We start from the raw sequence: 20,505 nt of genomic DNA, 5'->3' as shown, positions 1-20,505 counted from the left end.
AGAGAGAGAGAGAGAGAGAGACAGAAGCAAAAGGGAATCACCAAGGAAGAGAAGAATGATGATATCCAGTTGCCAAGCCCATACTCACCAGATGTGAGACCCTGGGGTAAATTAGTACTAGAAAACCTCCTAGAACTAAATTTGAAGGCCAAAACAAGAAATGAAGTCCATGGAGTTTTATTATATGTGACATCTTTTGCCTGTGTGTTAATGTCAGCTGTACAGTACAAAATATTAGATATTTTGTACAAATTTCCATTATAAATATGACCTTTTAGAGAGATAAATAGCTTAGTAACATAGGGAAATTTTCAACTTTCAAGGACTTGGGACGAAAAAAACCAAAAAAAAAAAAAAAAAACAATGTGTTATTTGGTTCGCATTACCATATTTTCACAATATTTATTCCTACAGATGCAAAATATATTTTCATATTTTGTTCCGTTTGCATCGGCCAGCAAAAACTTACATAAATTCGAATTTGAGTAAGTCGAGTATTATGTAACGTTGGGGAGTTCCTGTATATTTCCTGCAACCAAAATCATGCTTTTGCAGGAGGGCTTTGATGTCATCATTGTTTCACCAGAATCCACAACAATTCCATTGTAGGAATCAATTTGGCAGCTTCCAAGATGCTGAGGGCTTAATATGTACAGGGAAATGATGGCAAAAAGGCATGAGTTAGGATTGAATTTGAAAGAGTCTGCCATTCTGTCCATGACAGGTGGGAGTACATGCTGAGAGCATTGTCAATCAATTCTGCCCTGGAGAGAATGTGCAAGGCTCGTGGAATAGAATTTTTCTCAGCGTGGTCTATGCTTTTTACAGGAGAGACTGTTTTACAGGGATGGAACCACTTTAATAGAAAGAGTGCAAGAATATTTGCTGATGCTATCAAGGCAGTAATAGGTGGGTCGAAAAACTACCATGGAGGGATACACAGAATAATAGTTTAACTAGAGCCACAGGCAGAGGTGAAAGTGATTCTTGCATTACTATTATTGGTACATGCAGCAACCTTGAATGCAAGATGGCTGGGATTTTAGGCACTGCTGTGGGTCATCATCAAACAAATGAATACCGGATCTTGCCAGTCACCTGAAATCATGCAGCCTGCAGTGGCAAAAGAAATACCGTATCCACCTAGCCCGCAGTGGTCCTAAAAAAAAGAAGAATTCAAGTTTGTAATTCTATCTCAGGCGTGATGTAGAACTGCAGTATTTTAATAAATTGTAACGATTTGGATGGTGTTACAAGCCCATCCATATTTGTTTATTAGTCAAAAAAATAAATATCTAAAACAGAAATAAAAAAGAAGCATTTAGATTTTTGAATTTAGAAGATTTGGGGAACAGTGTTGCTTTTATACATTTTCTGTCTGTGCTACAGTGGCTGACAGCATCATGGCTGATGTTGCATCAGCTATGCTTGGCATGGGAGGAGCTTGTATAGAGGCACAACTGTCATTCTTTCACTTGCCATCTCCTTGTCAACTGTGTTTCAGCCTTCTCTTTAATTTCATCTGTTGTTCTGCTCATCTACTGCTGCTCTTGCTACTTTGTGCCTTAATTTGGATTCCTTGAAATTGGATGAGTTTTGTCTGTCATACAGTGCATGTGTTTCTTATATTTTCCACTTGTGGCGTAATTTATAGTTAAACTGCGAGATGTTACCTTCTTCACTTACAATTATAATAGTTACAGCAATAGTAATGTTTGAATTTCTTTTTTTTTTTCTTCAGCGAATCCAAATGCATTTTGTTGCCATTGGCAACAAAATGCAGGAAGGTTGGTGCTGAGTGCCGAGTATTCCAAGACACTTGGACAGAAAAATACTTTTTTACACAACCCTTTCGCACACCCATATGCCAAATTTGCCATGTAAGTGTTGCTGTGAATAGCGAGTTCAACATCAACATCAAGCGGCACTATGAGACAAACATTCCAAAATTCAGTGAATTTTATGGGCAAGCAAGGAAGGATGAATTTCATAAACTTAAATTGGGCCTAGAAAAACTAAGTTTGGTATTCAAGAAACAAAGTGAAGAATTAAAAATAAATACACATGCCAGCTACACGGTGTCCAAGTTGATAGCAGAAAATGTGAAGCCTTTCGCTGACAGGGATTTTGAGAAAGGGTGTTTGATGACAGTTGTAGACATTCTATATCCCGAGAAAAAGACTTTATTTTCAAATGTCAGTCTCTCTGCAAGAACAGTTACATGACAAATAGAAGAAAGGTCAGCGGATGTGAAAAATTGTTTAAAGGACTACTGCAAAAATTTCCAGTTCTTCTTAATGCCTCTCAATGAGAGTAGTGATACCAAAGACACCGCTCAGCTTGCAGTATTTGTGCGTGGAGCAAGTTCAACTTTCAACATTCTTGAGGAGTTTGTTCAATTGGTACCTATCAAGGGCACTAACATAAGAGCCGACATTCGTGAAGCATTTGTGAAGATGGCTAAATCTATCAAAGCTAGTATGGGTAACAACCGAAGGAGCTCCGGCAGTAGTTGAAGAAAGATGGGAGTTTTGGCTCTGCTTCAAAGACACATGGAAGGCCTCGGAATTAAATACAATGTCTGAAAAATGCACTGGGAAGCATTGTGTGCTAAGTCTTCAAATTTGAAGGCCGTGATGGACATAGTGGTGAGGGGCAGTAAACCTGGTCTTGTCTCAGGGATTTAACCGCCATCAGTTTCAACAACTTTTGTCGGAAGCAGAGAATCAGCACAGGGACCTGGTTTACTTCTGCAACATTTGCTGGCTGAGTCAAGGCGCAATGTTAGGAAGGGAAGAAATAACTACATTCCTTGAAAGTAAATATGTGAATGCCTCAGAATTTTGCGATCCCAAATGGCATTCACGTCTGGCATTTCTGGTGGATTTAACATCCCATTTAAACAACCTGAACTTGTAGCTTCAGGGAGGCACCTCCGTAGCCAGGTGGGAAGGAGCAGCAGTGCATAGCACACGCTTCTTGATTAGACCGGGGTTCGAGCCCGTCACCACCAAATATGGAGGATGCGGAAAGGTCAGGGAATGACCACCGCATATCCCGGAGCAATATGGCCTTAGTTTCTAATGCTCCTAAAAACCAAAAAAAAACAACAAAACAAACAATAGCTTCAGGGAAGAAATTTTCTGATACATGAGATGTGTAGATACATCATCACCTTCGAAACAAAATTATGACTGTGGGAATGCCAGCTTGAGATATCAAACTATGCTCATTTCCCTAAACTCCAGGAGACCAAACAAACAGATGCCAACATATTTGTGACTGTGATATGTGATTTGAAAACCGAGTTTTCTTCCCGTTTTGCTGACATTCGTTTGCAGGCGATTTCAGGCTGTTTGCCATTCCATTTGACATTGAAGTGGATACTGTACCAGAAAATGTCCAAATGAAACTTACTGAGATGCAGTGCCATGATCTATTAAAATACAAATTTCATGCATATCTTTACTAGAGTTCTACATTAATTATCTTCTTGAATCTGCGAAATATACCAACTTGGTAGATCACGCGAAAATAATGGAATCAATATTCAGCAGTACTTATATGTGCAAGCAACTCTTCTCAAAAATGAAATACACAAAGAGCAAGTTAAGAACCAAACTGACTGATGCCAATTTAGATGACATCCTGCATCTGGCCTCATCCAGCTTTTGTTTGTTATTTGTTTGTTATTTGGTTTTTAGGAGCATTAGCAACTAAGGCCATATTGCTCCGGGAGATGCGGTGGTCATTTCCTGACCTTTCCGCATCTTCCGTATTTGGTGGTGACGGGCTCGAACCCCGGTCTAATCAAGAAGCGTGTGCTACGCACCGCTGCTCCTTCCCACCTGGCTACGGAGGCGCCCCTCATCCAGCCTTTCATCTAATGTTGAGAGACTTTTGAACAACACACAGCATCAACTCTCACATTAGCTGCTTGTCCTTAAGACATAATATTACTTAAATAAAATAAACATTATTGATAGTTTATTATGTTTTATTATTATTACCTTCATTTATTAGCTGTAGAGATGCATGTGGCCGGCCGCCTGCTCACAGAGATGGCCTCTGGCCCCTATGCAGAAGAAGGCTGCCAAACCCTGTCATAACCTATATATATACTATCTCTATTCAAATATGTGAAAATTTGGATGTGAAAAACAGAAACTTTTTTGGGTTATTCTATCAATGGCTGTAAATTGTTTTTTAATAAACTTGTTTTTCTTTTAGGAAATGAATTTATTGTCCAGGTCTTTTTGGTATTCTCTGTACGGTAAGTTTTAACAATACATGTGAAGCGTGCACGGACATGCCTAAAACTAACAATACTGCATTAAAACTACATTTAATCTATGAATTTTTCCATACAATTGGTGGGAAAAAAGAAATAATAATTGTTGGATTTCTATTTGTCCAATTTTTATTAATTTTGGCTCGACACATATTTTTAAAAAACCCAAATACAAAATTCCATTAAAATTCGTCCGCTAGGAATCTCTCTGTTACATGTACCATGGTGAAGACAATAGGTATATATTCTGCAGTATTTATTGGGCAGTGTGCCAAGAGAGCCGAAAGGCCATATGAAATTTAATAAGAATTTAACCCCAGGGGCTCACACTGGTGAATATGGGCTTGGCATACCCAGGGTCCTGAGCTGGATATCATCATTCTTCTTCTTCCTTGGTGATTCCCTTCTACTTCTCTCTCTCTCTCTCAGGGTGACTCAGAATTTTTTTTTTTTTGGCTGGTGCGGCATAAGCCTTAGGCTTCCTTGCACCATATGGCCATTACTAATATCGAGCGTTTGGTGACTACAAAATTTCATTTTTGTTTTAATACCACTTTAATTTATTTTATACAAATAACAATGCATATCATGTCATAGAACACTCTCTCTCTCTCTCTCTCTCTCTCTCTCTCTCTCTCTCTCTCTCTCTCTCTCTCTCTCTAGCACTCAAACTCTTGACCATGTCTATACAGCAAGCCACCTACCATGAAGAAAACTTTGACTAAACATTTCTGAAGGGGGCAAAGTTTGCAAAAGTATCTTTCTTGAAGCAATCAGACTCATCTGAAGTCTAACAGAATATCCAAAGTAACTCCACTGACAGAAAAATGTTAGTTTAGCTAATGTTAAAAAAAAAATCTGTACAGGTAAACAATTCTGTGTGTATATTAGTATTAGTAATGGAAATGATACAAGAAAGCAAGCTTGTAAAGCATCAGACAGAAAAAAAAAAAAAAAAAACCTTCCAAAATCACTTGTCCATCCCCTCCAAGTTTTCTAGTTCTTCCTTGAATTCACTGAAACTACCCCAACACGAAACTATTCACTGAAACTACCCCAACACGAAACTATTCACTGAAACTACCACAACAACAGATGAAAGTTTGTTCCAACAATCAACTACCCACTTGCTGAAGACAAACTTCCACAAATCTATCCTGTATTCTTGGCCAATTTGAATTTATGTCCCCTCATCTGTGTAGTCTGAGCAATGGGAACAATACCATCAGTAGTGAGCATGCTCAATCCATTCAAAGCCTTAAACACCTCAATCAGATCACCTCATATGTGCCTAGTCTCCAGATGCTCTATACAATTATCTCCAGGTCTTTTTCATTTTTTGATATGCTGAGTGTTGTACCACCACACAGTTGGTACATTAATCTGGGATTACTGCAAGCCATATGCAGTACCTTGCATTTGTCAATGTTAAAATCTTCAACTGCCATTTCTTCAGCCCATTTCATCTGCATAATTTTTCTGTATTGCATTGCAGTAGCTTGCCTAGATTACTGTCATTAACCAACACCTGACAATCTTCAATAGCATTTGAATATATAATGCATAAGTTATCAGTGAAATTTAATTCTAGTGCACTGTGGAACTTATAAAACACCTTCCTTTTTCTAAAAAATCTATTTTCCTGCTGTTTTTTTTTTTTTTTCAATAAACTCTTGCTTTTTTTAAAAAAATTTGTTTTTCTTCCTGTTTTGGCCCAAAACTCCTGTTTCCTTCTGTTTACAAATATACACTCTCTACCATTTTTAGTCTAAAGTTGGAGGTTATGTGAAAGATATGGGGTGTATGTATAGTATGTAAAAGGGTCAGAGGTTTTCTCAGGAGAAAAAACATGCTTGTCACCACTTCAATCCTCCAATATGCAAAGTGGCAGTATTGCATCAGGTAATGAATCATTCACCACCTGGTATTGTTTAGTGATGGTTGGCCATTCCTCTGTGTGATATGGATGCACTTTGACCCTTGTTTATGTTGGTTCACACCTCCAATTAGTGCTTACCTCCAGTATACTATATGAAGCATTAGCATTAGTAGAGGCATTTGATGCAAGAAAGCAAGCTTATGCAGCATCAGCCAAAAAAAAAACCCCACTTCCACTTCACCCCTCTGTTCGTTCAAAATACCTGTCCAGCTGAGCCTTAAACTTATTTAGGCTATCAACCTCCACTACAAGGGATGGAAGTCTGTTCCACCAACCAACCACCCGCTGGCTAAAGGCAAATTTCCGCACGTCTATCCTACATCTGTCTTTCCTCAATTTGAATTTATGCCCTCTCAGGTGATTTTTCTTAGCTAGAGGAAGAATCCCATCAGCATTGAGCATGCTCAAACCATTCAAGGCTTTATACACCTCTATCAGATCACCTCGCTGGTGCCTAGTCTCCAGACACTGTAATTTGCAAAACTTAAGCCTTTCTTCGTAAGAGCACCCCTTTGTTCCATTCACTAATCTTGTTGCCCTTCTCTGTACTCGTTCCAGCAGCTCTACATCCTTCTTGAAATGCGGCCTCCAGACCTGTATACAGTACTCTAGGTGTGACCTGACCATTGCCTTATACAAGGGAATAATCACCTCCTTATCCCTGCTGGAAAAATTCCTGTATATCATTGACAATACTCCATGAGCTACTCTTGCAGCCCGTCTGCACTGCTTAGAGAACTTCATATCTGCCTGCACAACCACCCCCAAGTCCCTTTCATTCTCTACCACTGTCAGTGTAGTACCACAGAGTTGATACGTTGCTCTGGGGTTGCTGTTTCCCATGTGTAGTACTTTACATTTGTCAATGTTAAACTTCATTTGCCACCTCTCAGCCCATCTGCTCAATCTTTCCAGATCCTGTTGCAGCAGCATAGTGTCAGTAGTGTCCTTGACAACCCTGCCAACCTTCGTATCGTCTGCAAACTTGGACATTAAGCTTGATATAGCATCATCAATATCATTTATAAATACAGAAAACAATAATGGACACAATACTGAACCCTGAGGGACTCCACTAATAACATTAGTCCACGATGAGCAGTTTCCATTGATTACCACTCTCTGTCTTCTCCCCCTCAACCACCCCTTTAACGATAGCAGCAATTTGCCTCCAATGCCACACTGCTCCAATTCGTGCAGCAGTCTTCCATGTGCAACAGTATCAAAAGCCTTTCTCAGATCCAAGTATATAATAACAAAGTTATTCCCTGCATCCAGTTCTTTTGTGACTGCATCATAGTATCCAATCAAATTGGTCAGGCAAGACTTCCCCTTAACAAAACCATGCTGTGTCCAAGCTATAATTGAAGTCTTGTCTAAATGATCCTGCAGTGCTTCTTTAACCAGTGCCTCCATTAATTTTCTGGAACAGAAGTTAAGCTCACAGGTCTATAATTACTTGTGTCAGCCTTTGATCCTCCTTTGTGAATTGGGGTCACATTTGCACATTTCCAGTCTAAGGATACCTCCCCTGAGTCCAAGGAAGCTCTCATAATTATGGCTAAGGGTTTGTTTACTTCCTTTGCTGCCTCCTTTAATATAACTGGATAGATCCCATCCACCCCGGGTGCCTTTCTTGTGTTTATCTTCAACAGTTTCTCCTCCACTTTACTCCCAGTTATTTCAAGGTTCTGTAGCTTACTGCTAGAGTTGAATACACCTCTGGCATTCCCCTCGCTGAATAACTCCTCATGTGTGAATGTCGATGCAAAATATTCATTTAGTTTGTTAGCTACTTGAGCAGGGTCATCAACAGTTGACCCATCAATATCAAGTGGACCAATCTGATTCATCCACTTCCTTCTAGAGTTTACATAAGTAAAGAACTCTTTGCTGTTTTTCTTTGCATCCCTTGCCAAGGATTTCTCATAATCTGCCTTCGCCTGCCTAACCTCCTTTGTAACTTGGTTGCATATCAACTTGTATTTATCATAGCTTCTGTGTCATGTGTTAATTTGTAAGTATCCCATGCATTTTTCTTCTCTGCCATATGCCTCATTAGTTCATCTGACATCCATTTTGGCCTAAACCTTGAACAATATTTCTTAGTTGGTATGTAAAGCCTAGTAGCTTCCAAGATAAGTTCTTTGAATGCTTCCCATTTTGAATTTGCTGTTGGTAACATCATCAGTTGGTCCCACTGTATAGAATTTAAAGACTGTCTCAGTCCATCGTAGTCGCCTTTACGGAAGCAATAACCCTTCCCTTTACCCCTAATGGTAGTTACCTCTTTGAGTAAATCCCACTTCAGCACACTGTGATCACTGCCACCTAGTGGTTCATTTATCTGCAGATTCTTAATGCATGAAGAATCATTGCTGATAATCAAATCAAGAGTACTACTCCCTCTAGTTGCCTCCCGAACATGCTGATGTAGAAAACAATCATCCAATAAATCCACAAAAGCCTTGCTAGTGTGTGAGTGACCAGCCCCCAAATTCCAGTCAATATCTAGGAAATTAAAATCTCCCATTATAAGACTCTCTGATTTACTGGCCCACTCTATTTCCCTGTACAGTTTCTTATTATACTCATCAGAGTCATTAGGCCTATAGCACACTCCTACTCTCAATTTTGATCTCCCAATGCTTATGTCACATCAAACTGACTCAACACTGCACTGTCCAGCGATGTCGACTGGCTTCACTTCCTTGGTTTTTATGTGTTTCTTAACTAATAGCATAACCCCTCCCCCCTTCCTATCCTGTCTATCCTTTCTGTAGACGTTGTACTCCCCAAATTCCAGTTCTGCATCCCTTATATCTGTGTGACACCACGTCTCTGATATCCCAACAATATCTGCCTTTGATGTTTTGAGCAATACCTCAAATTCATCAAATTTATTTACTAAACTCCTAGCATTGGTGTACACGCAAGTATATATGCACCTGTTTCTATTCTTAGCTACCCTAACACAACCCATGTGTTTACTTGTACCGCAATGGCTCCCAGCAGTCTCTGAAATATCATGCATCTTGTTTTTCAGGCTTCTGCTCATTCTAATAGAAGCAGTGCAAGAATCTCTTTCACCTCTGCCAGTGGCTACTGTCAATCTATTGGTCTTTGTCTCCCCCCAAGCTAGCAGTTTTCCGACCCACCTAACACTGCCTCGATAGCATCAGCAAATATTCTTGCACCCTTTCTATTTAAGTGTATCCCATCCCTGTAGAAGCAATCTCTCCTGTTAACAAGTACAGTCCAGGCTGAAAAAAATTCTACCCCTTGAGCCTTGCACAATCTTTCCAGGGCCGAATTGATCGACAAGGCTCTCATCATATACTCCCTCCTATCGTGTCTGGGCAGAATTGCAGACACTTTCAAATTCAACCCTAATTCTCGGCTTTTGTTCAACAGTGACCTGTACTTGTTAAGTAATTCTGCCGGTTTTAGCAAAAGCATTTTAGATTTTGCACAAGGGAATAAATATGCCCAGAAGTCCCAACATCATCATGATGCATATGGAGAATCTGTTTGTTATAGTACTGAGTTCCAGTTTATTTTACTGCAGTTATCATCTATAAATATAATTATATTGATCACAACTTAATTATTTGCCGAGTCTGTATAACAGAAATGTATATTTGAAAATCACAGGATATACCTGATTGAAATTCATAAGAAAAAAAAATAATAATAAATATAAAAAAAAAGAAAAAAAAAAGATTCTTGTAAAATCATGAAAGAGATTTTTTTTTTTTTTTTACAAAATATTCATAAAGGGTATTCAAAATATTCAAAAATCTCTACCTTATCAGGTTGCAGCAATGATGTGACCAAATCGTATCTCTTGCACACTGCATGCATCCGATCTGCATCCATACCATATGTAGTGAGTTGAAGTGCTTCAACCAAGAAATTGGCAGATCCAGCTGGATTTCTGTTAGTGGATGCTGTACTACTGTGCTAGTCATTCGCATTTTCTTCAATATACTGTGGACAGATTGATTTTAAACAAAAGAGTGCTTAGCATGCAATGTCTGCATATTTGCTAAAGAGGGAATCTATATGTTCCAGGTGCAGTTCAGTGCTAGTGTGTTACAAGCATAGTAAGAAACTAATTTGATCACAAGAACTATCTATTGTTCCTGTTCAAATTTCTGAACAGGAACAATACTTGAGTTTTTGGTGACATTGCCTATATTGTTGGAGGATATTCATTTAAGTTTCCATACAGTAATTTATTTCACGTCTGGCCCCAACAGAAAAGAAAGAAAGTAACCTTGAAGTTTTGGGGAGCCAGACTGTTCCTTCTTCAGCAAACTCTCATTAAAAATCCTTATGAAATGTTGATCTTCATTTTTGAATCACTCTATTTAAAGCCATGATCACATCAAGGCATATTTTATTGTGCATCCATTATAATATCAATATGAATATAATTTTTTTATGCTGGAATGTATTATAATTTAAAATTATCAAAATGTTTATTGATATGATTTCAAATTCATATTAGTCTACTCATGGTAACTTACCATCAATCTGTAAGGTACCAGAATCCAAGATTACAAAACGTGGATTATTAGCTGTAACAGGGGAGGAATTTATGAACCAATGCACAGATGGTGTAGGAGTTCCAGAAGCTTCACAAGGCAGCATGGCTACTGTATTCACAGGAAGTGTCTGGTTGGCTGGTCCAAGAAGAATTATTGGTGGAGGGAGATCTGCTATAGCTATGAAAGGACATATTTTTTCCACTGATGCAAAAATTATAAAATCTTTTTATGTTAATATGATGAAATTCATTTTCAAAATTAAAAACATCATGAAGATTTCACCAGCCAATTTATTATTAACAAAGCTGAATAATAAAAAATAAAGAAGTATGCCATGGCTATATAAACATTTAGATTTTTTTTTTTTTTTTGAAGTTGTCAACTCTCCAAGAAACAAACTAAACAAATTCAGTGGAGCGGAGCTTGTTCTCAAAATGTCCTTTTATATTGAGAAAAGGACATAATGGGGGGCCTTCATATTAAATTAATTAAATGTGAATAACATTCAACAATGTAATTGGTTTAAATGAATTTTATTGTGTTAAAAGTATTACATAAAGTAAGTTAAACTTCCACAGTGAATCCTGACATCAGGCCTAATCAAAGTAGATTTGACAATTTCCCTAACTTTACAGAGTAGACAGATATTTTACTCAGTAAAAATAGGATATCAGAATATTCTTTTTAATAATCCTATTTTTACTTATTCAGAAAATGCAATTTCTATTCATCATAACACACCATGGAAGGAATTTACTATGGAAATGTATATCACTAAAGCTATTGAAACTGAAATTAGGAAACACTTAAACCATGAAATAGTTACACAAAATTAATGATGTAATTAGAGTTAAGGTTAAGGCAAGATGCTTTCTGCTCCTATAAATGTATCACCTCTATTTCAAAACAAAATAAGAATTTAAATTTTTAATTACTTGGAAGAGGGGGCTACGTGATTGTTCATTATTATGTTAACGAAGTGATAGACACTACACTATTATATCACATAGCAGATTAAGTAATTTACTATCGAAATGATAGAATTTTAAGGGAACTGAACCACCTCAGTGCCAAACACTTAAACTATTATGGTTATAATTCAGGAACTCACTGTTTCTGTCTTCAGACCTATGGGGGATAGAAAATTGCTTGAGGAATAGTACAAGTTTTCAATTTGATAGTGATATTGATTATTTACAGCATAATATATTCTAATTATCTTATACTCCTTTCATGTACAATTGTTGCCTAATTATTACACCTTTACTTATAATTTAATTAACTCATTAATTAATAAAGATAGTTTATGAATAATCTCTAAATTAGTTGGAAGGTCTTACCTGTTAACGGGTAACAGGTGGAGTCTTTTGGTCCGATTGGGAAAGACTAAGACAGACCGAGTGGGTTGACTGTTTATATAAGTTGGAAATGACTACATGCAGCCAATGGGAGGTTCTTACATAGCAAACTTGACAAGTCTTGGGTAGGGATATATTATAGAGAGAGAGATAAGGGTAGTTCTGAGGTTAGGGCTGTTTTTGAGAGTATATTTATGGATATTTCTAAACTTATTAATCTCTTATGGATTATTAGATCAACATATGAAGTATTTAATAATTGATTGTGTTGTACTACTATTAAAATTCATCATCATAGGTTAAAGTCCCATCTGGGATTGGTGATCAGCACCTGTTATAAACATAATGAAATAATTGTTCCACATTTTGCCTGTCTATTCCTTCAAATTATCCAACCATGATATTCTTCTTCTTACTATCTCTTCTTGGTTCTTCTCTGCTGACTGATCTGAACACTTCCACATTTGTAACTTTAGCTGTCAATGCAATTTGTAATATTCTTCTATACATGTACATCTCAAATGCCTCCAATTTCTTAATTGTTGCTTTCTTTAATGTCCATGTTTCACAACCACAGAGTAGTGTGGAACAGATATAACACTCCATTACTCTTAGTCGGAGATTTAGATCCAATTGCAGATTGCATAAAACACTTTTCATTTTGCAAAAGGCCGATCTTGCAATTTTAACCCTTCTTTTTATTTCAGATGAATCATCCCCTTTGTCATTAATTTCTCTTCCTAAATAGACATAACTGTTGACTTTTTCAATGTCCCATTCGCCATAAGTGTGAGACTGTTATAATTCTTAGGGCAAACTACAATTCATTTAGTTTTACTGGGATTTATCCAAAGACCCATCTGCATTAACTATTTCCATGAGTGTTTGAAGATCAGAATCACTTCCATGATGATTGTATCATTGGCATAGTGTATATTATTGATGAATATTCCATTTAAAGCAATTCCTTCTGCTCTATCTTCCAGTGCCTCCTCCATAATTTTTTCGGAATAGACATTAAATGGTAATGGGAATGGAATGCACTCCTGTCGAACACCTCTCTTTATCATAATTTCTTCTGTCAGCTCATTTTCCACTCTCACCATAGCACTTTGATTATAGTACAGATTCTCGATTATTTGGATGTCTTTGTGTCTAGGTTTATCTGGTACAGGATAGCAAACAATTTTCTATGCTGAACTTTGTCAAATGCTTTTTCATAGTCTATGAAACAAGCACAGACTGTTGCATTTCCAGAAGCCTTTCTATTAATACCAAAAAACTGAACATAGCTTCTCTAGTACCTACACAATTCCTAAATCCAAACCGATTCTTCTCTGTTTCCTTTTCGCATTTACCCTGGATGCAAAGATAAATTATTCTTAAAAATATCTTTAATGTATGACTCATGAGGCTGACTGTTTGATATTCTGCACAATTCTTTGCATTTGGCTTTTTTGGTAATGGTATGAAAGTTGAATTCAACCATTGATTTCAATTCTAAGGAAGCTTCCCTGAATCATAAACTTTGTTGAACAGACATGTCAGAGCCTCAATGACATTTCCAAACCAGCAATTTTAGATATTCTGTCACTATTCCATCCTCTCCAGGAGCCTTATCACTCTTTTCCATTTTCAAAGCCTTTGTCACTTTGAGGTATCTGTGGGCCCTATTCCCTTCACACTACCTTCATCCCTTCATCCTCTTTGAACAAGTGTGATATATGCTTTTCTCAGATCAGTTTTTTTTCTTTCAAATCCATCACTGCTTTCCCTGTTTCATCATCAAGAAAAAAAGACCCAGATGTGCATCTGGATCTTTTTCTTGTACAATCCAGCCATCTCCTTTAGTTTTCTATGCAGATTAGAATAATAATGCCTTTTCTGGTTCCTCAATTTCGTAGCATCTTTCTTCCAGCCATAGGCCCTTAGCTTCTTGATCCTCGTTCAATTTTACAACTTATCTCCTTATATTTTTGTTCATGTCTGTTTTTGTAACTTCTCTTTTCCATCAGCTCTATCATCCTCTATCTCCTCTGTCATCTGGGTATGTTTCCTTTCCTGTCTTCCCTTTTTCAAAAGATTTTCCTTTGCTACCGTAATGGCAGTCTTCATGTTATCCCACATCATTTCAGGACTTTCTTCATTTACTTCTCTGGTTCTATTGTAATTCTAAACTTCTACTTGTGTCTCTATGACTTTTGTAAATGCCTGCATTGCCTCCTCCTCATTGTTCAGCTTTCTTCTGCCAATCTTTTTTCTGTCTTTTTGGGAGCTTTTAACCTTGTTCTCAGCACTGTTACCACCAGATTGTGGTCTGATATAATAACGGTTCCTGGATATGTCTTTGCCATTAAGAGTCTTTTGCTGATCATTATATAATCAATTTGATTACAAATAATTTTGTTCTCTGTGTCTTGTGGTGATTTCCAGGTATATAGCCTTCTTTGCTGGCTATTTAAACTATCACATTGACAACTATCAAGTCCTCCTCCAGGCATAAATGGATAACTCTATTTCCTCTATCATATCTAATTCCCAGTTCAAATTTTCCAACTAAGTCAATTACTGCTGCTTGTCCTACCTTCATATAAAATCATGACTAGATTTATTTCTTGTTTCTTAGTTAGCTTGATCAAACTCTGGATCTGTTCATACAGTTTGTCCACTTCTTCATCGGTCTTGTCATTTGTAGGGGCATAAACTTGAATCAGATTAATATTTATTCATCAGATGAACTAATGAGACATATGGCAGAGAAGAAAAATGCATGGGATACATACAAATTAACAAGTGACACAGAGGCCTATGATAGATACAAGTTGATCTGTAACCAAGTTACAAAGGCGGATAGGCAGGCGAAGGCAGATTACGAGAAATCTTTGGTAAGGGATGCAAAGAAAAACAGCAAAGAGTTCTTTACTTATGTAAACTCTAGAAGGAAGGGGAAGAATCAGATTGGTCCACTTGATATCGATGGGTCAACTGTTGATGATCCTGCTCAGGTAGCTAACAAACTAAATGAATATTTTGCATCGACATTCACACATGAGGAGTTATTCAGCGAGGGGAATGCCAGAGGTGTATTCAACTCTGGCAGTAAGCTAGAGAATCTTGTAATAACTGAGAGTAAAGTGGAGGAGAAATTGTTGATAAACACAAGAAAGGCACCTGGGGTGCATGGGATCTATCCAGTTATATTAAAGGAGGCAGCAAAGGAAGTAAGCAAACCCCTAGCCATAATTATGAGAGCTTCTTTGGACTCAGGGGAGGTACCCATAGACTGGAGATGTGCAAATGTAACCCCAATTCACAAAGGAGGATCAAAGGCTGACACAAGTAATTATAGACCTGTGAGTTTAACTTCTGTTCCGGGAAAATTAATGGATGCACTGGTTAAAGAAGCACTGCAAGATCATCTAGACAAGAATTCAGTTATAGCTCAGACACAGCATGGTTTTGTTAAGGGTGGTCTTGTCTGACCAATTTGATTGGATACTATGATGCAGTCACAAAAGAACTGGATGCAGGGAATAACTTGGATATTATATATTTGGATCTTAGAAAGGCTTTTGATACTGTTGTGCATGGAAGACTGCTGCACAAATTGGAGCAGTGTGGCATTGGAGGCAAATTGCTGCTATGGATAAAGGGATGGTTGAGTTGCAGAAGACAGAGAGTGGTAATCAATGGACACTGCTCAACGTGGACTAATGTTATTAGTGGAGTTCCTCAGGGTTCAGTGTTGGGTCCATTGTTGTTTTCTGTATTTATAAATGATATTGATGATGGTATATCAAGCTTAATGTCCAAGTTTGCAGATGATACAAAGGTTGGCAGGGTTGTTAAGGACACTACTGATGCTATGCTGCTGCAACAGGATCTGGAAAGGTTGAGCAGATGGGCTGAGAGGTGGCAAATGAAGTTTAACATTGACAAATGTAAAGTACTACATATGGGAAACAGTAACTCCAGATCAACGTATCAACTCTGTGGTACTACGCTGACAGTGGTAGAGAATGAAAAGGACCTGGGGGTAATTGTGCAGGCAGATATGAAGTTCTCTGAGCACTGCAGACGAGCTGCAAGAGTAGCTCATGGTGTCTTGTCAATGATACACAGGAATTTTTCTAGCAGGGATAGGGATGTGATTATTCCCTTGTATAAGGCATTGGTATACAGGTCTAGAGGCCTCATTTCAGGAAGGATGTAGAGCTCCTGGAACGAGTACAGAGAAGGGCAACAAGATTAGTGAATGGAACAAAGGGTTGCTCTTACGAAGAAAGGCTTAAGTTTTCCAAATTACAGAGTCTGGAGACTAGGCATCGCCGAGGGATCTGATAGAGGTGTATAAGGCTTTGAATGGCTTGAGCATGCTCAATGCCGATGGAATTCTTCCTCTTGCTCAGAATAATCACCTGAGAGGGCATAAATTCAAATTGAGGAAGGACGGATGTCGGATAGATGTGCGGAAATTTGCCTTTAGCCAGCGGGCAGTTGGTTTGTGGAATAGACTTCCATCACTTGTTGTTGAAGTTGATAGCCTAAACAAATTTAAGGCTCAGCTGGACAGGTATTTCGAATGAACGGCGGGGTGAAATGGGAGTAGTGGTTGTGTTTTTTTTTTTTTTTTTTTTGGCTGATGCTGAATAAGCTTGCTTTCTTGCATCATATGCCTCTACTAATGCTAATGCTACTGCTAATGCTAAAAAATACTACACTGACAGTGGTAGAGAATGAAAGGGACCTGGGGGTGTTTTTGCAGGAAGATATGAAGTTCTCTGAGCAGTGCAGACGGGCTGCAAGAGTAGCTCATGGTGTATTGTCAATGATATATAGGAATTTTTCTAGCAGGGATAAGGAGGTGATTATTCCCTTGTATAAGGTAATGGTCAGGCCACACATTGAGTACTGTATACAGACCTGGAGGCCTAATTTCAAGAAGGATGTAGAGCTGCTGGAAAGAGTACAGAGAAGGGCAACACGACTAGTGAATGGAACAAAGGGGTGCTCTTATGAAGAAAGGCTTATGTTTTGCAAATTACAGTGTCTGGAGACTAGGCACTAGCGAGGTGATCTGATAGAGGCGTATAAAGCCTTGAATGGTTTGAGCATGCTCAATGCCGATGGGATTCTTCCTCTTGCTCAGAATAATCACCTGAGAGGGCATAAATTCAAATTGAGGAAAGACAGATGTGGGATAGACGTGCGTAAATTTGCCTTTAGCCAGCGGGTGGTTGGATGGTGGAACAGACTTCCATCCCTTGTTGTGGACGTTTATAGCCTAAATAAGTTTAAGGCTCAGCTGGACAGGTATTTCGAACGAACAGAGGAGTGAAGTGGAAGTGGTTATTTTTTATTTATTTATTTATTATTTTTTTTTTTTTGGCTGATGCTGCATAAGCTTGCTTTCTTGCATTAAATGCCTCTACTAATGCTAATGCTAATGCTATTCGATTACTCCTCAATTGGAGTAGCATTACTCTATCAGATTTTGGGATAAAATTGGTAAGATATTTTATCATATCCTTTACTACAAGGATCCCAACACCATTTAACCATTTACTCCACAGGAGCTTTCTGAATAGTGTAATCTGCATTAAAAGTGTTGCATATTCCATTTTTCTTCCACCTCACTTCACTCAGGCCTAAAATTGTAAGGTTAAGCCTATGTATCTCTTTAATTGTGTTCTCCAACTACCATGCTTTCAATAAACTCTAAACATTTGTCCAGTTCCTCCTTGAATTAATTTAAGCTATCAACTTCCACAACAACAGATGGATGATGCTGCATAAGGAAGTTTGTTCAAGGAATCAACAACCCACTGGCTAAAGACAAATTTCCGCACATCTATTCTATAACTGTCTTTCTTCAATTTGAATTTATGAGCACTCAGTTAATGCATTTCTCTGGGGTTACTGCTATCCATATACAGTACTTTGCATATTTAAGCTATCAACTTCCACAACAACAGATAGAAGTCTGTTCCAGCAATCAATTACCCTCAATTTCCTCAATTTGAATATACGTCCCATCAGGTTCTTATCTGAGCAAGCGGAAGTATCCCATCAGCATTGAGCCTGCTCAATACATTCAAGACCTAATACACCTCAATCAGATCACCTCACAGGTGCCCAGTCTCCAGATGCTGTGACGCAGAACAAGCCTCTCTTGGAAAGAGAGAGGATTAAGTTCTGCAAGTTCCCCTATGTTCCTCTCACCAATTTTGTTGCCCCTCTTTGTACTCACTCTAGCAATTCTACATCCTTCCTAAAATGAGGCCTCCAGACCGGTACGCAGCCTGACCATTGCCTTATACAAAGATATAATCACCCCATGGTCTCTGCTAGAAAAATTCCTATATATCATTGACAAAACTACATGACCTGCTCTGGCAGCACTGCTCAGAGAACTTCATATCTGACTGCACAATTATCCCCAGATCTTTTTCATTCTCCAACTCCCTGAGTGTAAGTACCAAACAGTTGGTATGTTTCTCTTGAGTTACTGTTACCTACATGCAGTACTTTGCATTTGCTAATATTAAACTTTAGTTGCCACTGCATCTGTGCATATCTCAGCTGCATAACTTTTCTAGATCCTGTTGGAGTAGCATGCTGTCTTTACTATCATTAACAACCCTTTGTTATCATCTGCAAACTTGAGCATTAAGCCTGATATACTTCATTGATATCACTGATAAATACACAAAACAACAATGAGCCCAGCACGAACCCTTCACTAATAACATTAGTCCATGTAGAGCAGTTTCCATTTATTACCACTCTCTGCCATCTCCCACTCAACTATCCCTTTATCCATTGCAGCAACTTGCCCTTAATGCCATACCGCTCCAATATGAATAGCAGTCTTCCATGTGCAACAGTATCAAAAGCTTTCCTGAAATATTATATCAAAATTATTTTTTGCATCCAGTTCCTTTGTGACCACATCATAGTATCTAATCAAATTGGGCAGACAAGACTTCCCCTTAACAAACCCCATGCTGTGTCAGAACTATTACTGCAGTCTTGTCTAGGTGATCCTACATCACTTCTTTAACCAGTGACTTCATTATTTTCCTTGGAACAGAAGTTGAACTAACAGGTCTATAATTATTTTTCTCACCCTTTGAACCCTCTTTGTGAATTAGGGATACATTTGAACATCTCCAGTCCATGGGGACCTCCGAAATGGAGGACTAAGGGCCATTATTAGCCTTATGGTGCAAGGAAGCCTGAGTCTTATGCTGCACCAGGCAAAAAAAAAAAAAAAAAAAAATCTGAATTACCCTGAGAGAGAGAGAGGTAGAAGGGAATCACCAAGAAAAATAAGAATAATGATTTCCAGCTTAAGACCCTGGGTGTGCCATGCCTATATTCACCAGATGTGAGCCCCTATGAAACATGTTTTTTTTTTAAATATTTGCTGAACTGACTTTTAAAGGTGATAAATGTTTAAGTGGTAAAAATAGTAAGAACAGAATTGCAGTCTTGGTTGGTGTAAATATGGCTGGTAATAGGCAAGAGTAAACAACCCCAATGTTTCAAAGGAGTAAAGTCATTAGGGTTGGACTACAACTATAACACAAAATCTTGGATGACAAGTGAAAATTTTGAACACTGGACTTTAAATTTCGACAGAAACATGACAAAAGGAAAAAGAAAAATTGTGTAGATTGTGACAACTGCCCTGCCCAACTTCACTCAGTAATTTCAAAACTTAAAAGTTTGAAGCTTGTTTTCTTTCCTCCAAATACCTCATCTAAACCTCAGCCAATGGGCTAAGGATTTGAAAATGCACTCCTGAAGGCACACATTGAAAAAAATTATACTGAGAATAGAAACTAACCAATCTATAAACTCTGTTATAGATTTGTGGATGTGCATATCAGAGTTGGCAAAAGTGTGGAGTCAAGATGTTATTTGAAACAATGATTAAGAATTGTTTCTCAAAAGCAGGTTTTGCTTAAATGCCAATTAACAGCAATGAGAGGGATGAACTACAAACAAGACATTGAGAAATCTTGGGAAGAGTTCCAAAGAGGTTTGATTAGTGGAGAAATTGTTCTTGATGAATTTTTATGAGTTGATAATGTCATAATAGTTGAATATCCAAGTGACTCCAACATTTTGGAGTGTATTTAAAGAACTAATGATAATATTGATGATTAGTTGGATGAAAATGATTGCAATATTAAACCTTCCAAATAAGAAATGTTGGCAGTACTTAAAACTTAGCGTTGTGGCCTTCAGTTGGAACGAAACGTAACAGAAAATATATTTTAATGTTTAAATAAATGCAAACATTTTTATGAACAGTGTGCAATAGAATCCAATATACAACAAAAAAAAAAGCCAATT

At 37.9% G+C, this 20,505-nt stretch overlaps 1 protein-coding gene across 3 annotated transcripts in view; it reads right to left on the bottom strand.

Annotated features, from left to right (window-relative positions):
- The window catches only part of LOC150085722 (roundabout homolog 1-like), a 1,418,757-nt gene that overhangs the window by 725,711 nt on the left and 672,541 nt on the right, over positions 1-20,505 (bottom strand). For all 3 annotated transcript variants that reach the window (XM_090374199.1, XM_090374201.1, XM_090374202.1), the window contains exon 8: positions 10,763-10,960. In XM_090374199.1, coding sequence (XP_090230325.1) covers positions 10,763-10,960 — 198 coding nt within the window. The remainder of the gene's footprint in view (positions 1-10,762; positions 10,961-20,505) is intronic.

Source organism: Mastigoproctus giganteus, chromosome 5 (genome assembly GCF_048544385.1).
Source record: "Mastigoproctus giganteus isolate SK-2022 chromosome 5, ASM4854438v1, whole genome shotgun sequence".
Lineage (NCBI taxonomy): Eukaryota > Metazoa > Arthropoda > Arachnida > Uropygi > Thelyphonidae > Mastigoproctus > Mastigoproctus giganteus.
The sequence above is the reverse complement of the archived record's forward strand: the minus strand, read 5'-3'. Positions and strand labels throughout refer to the sequence as shown.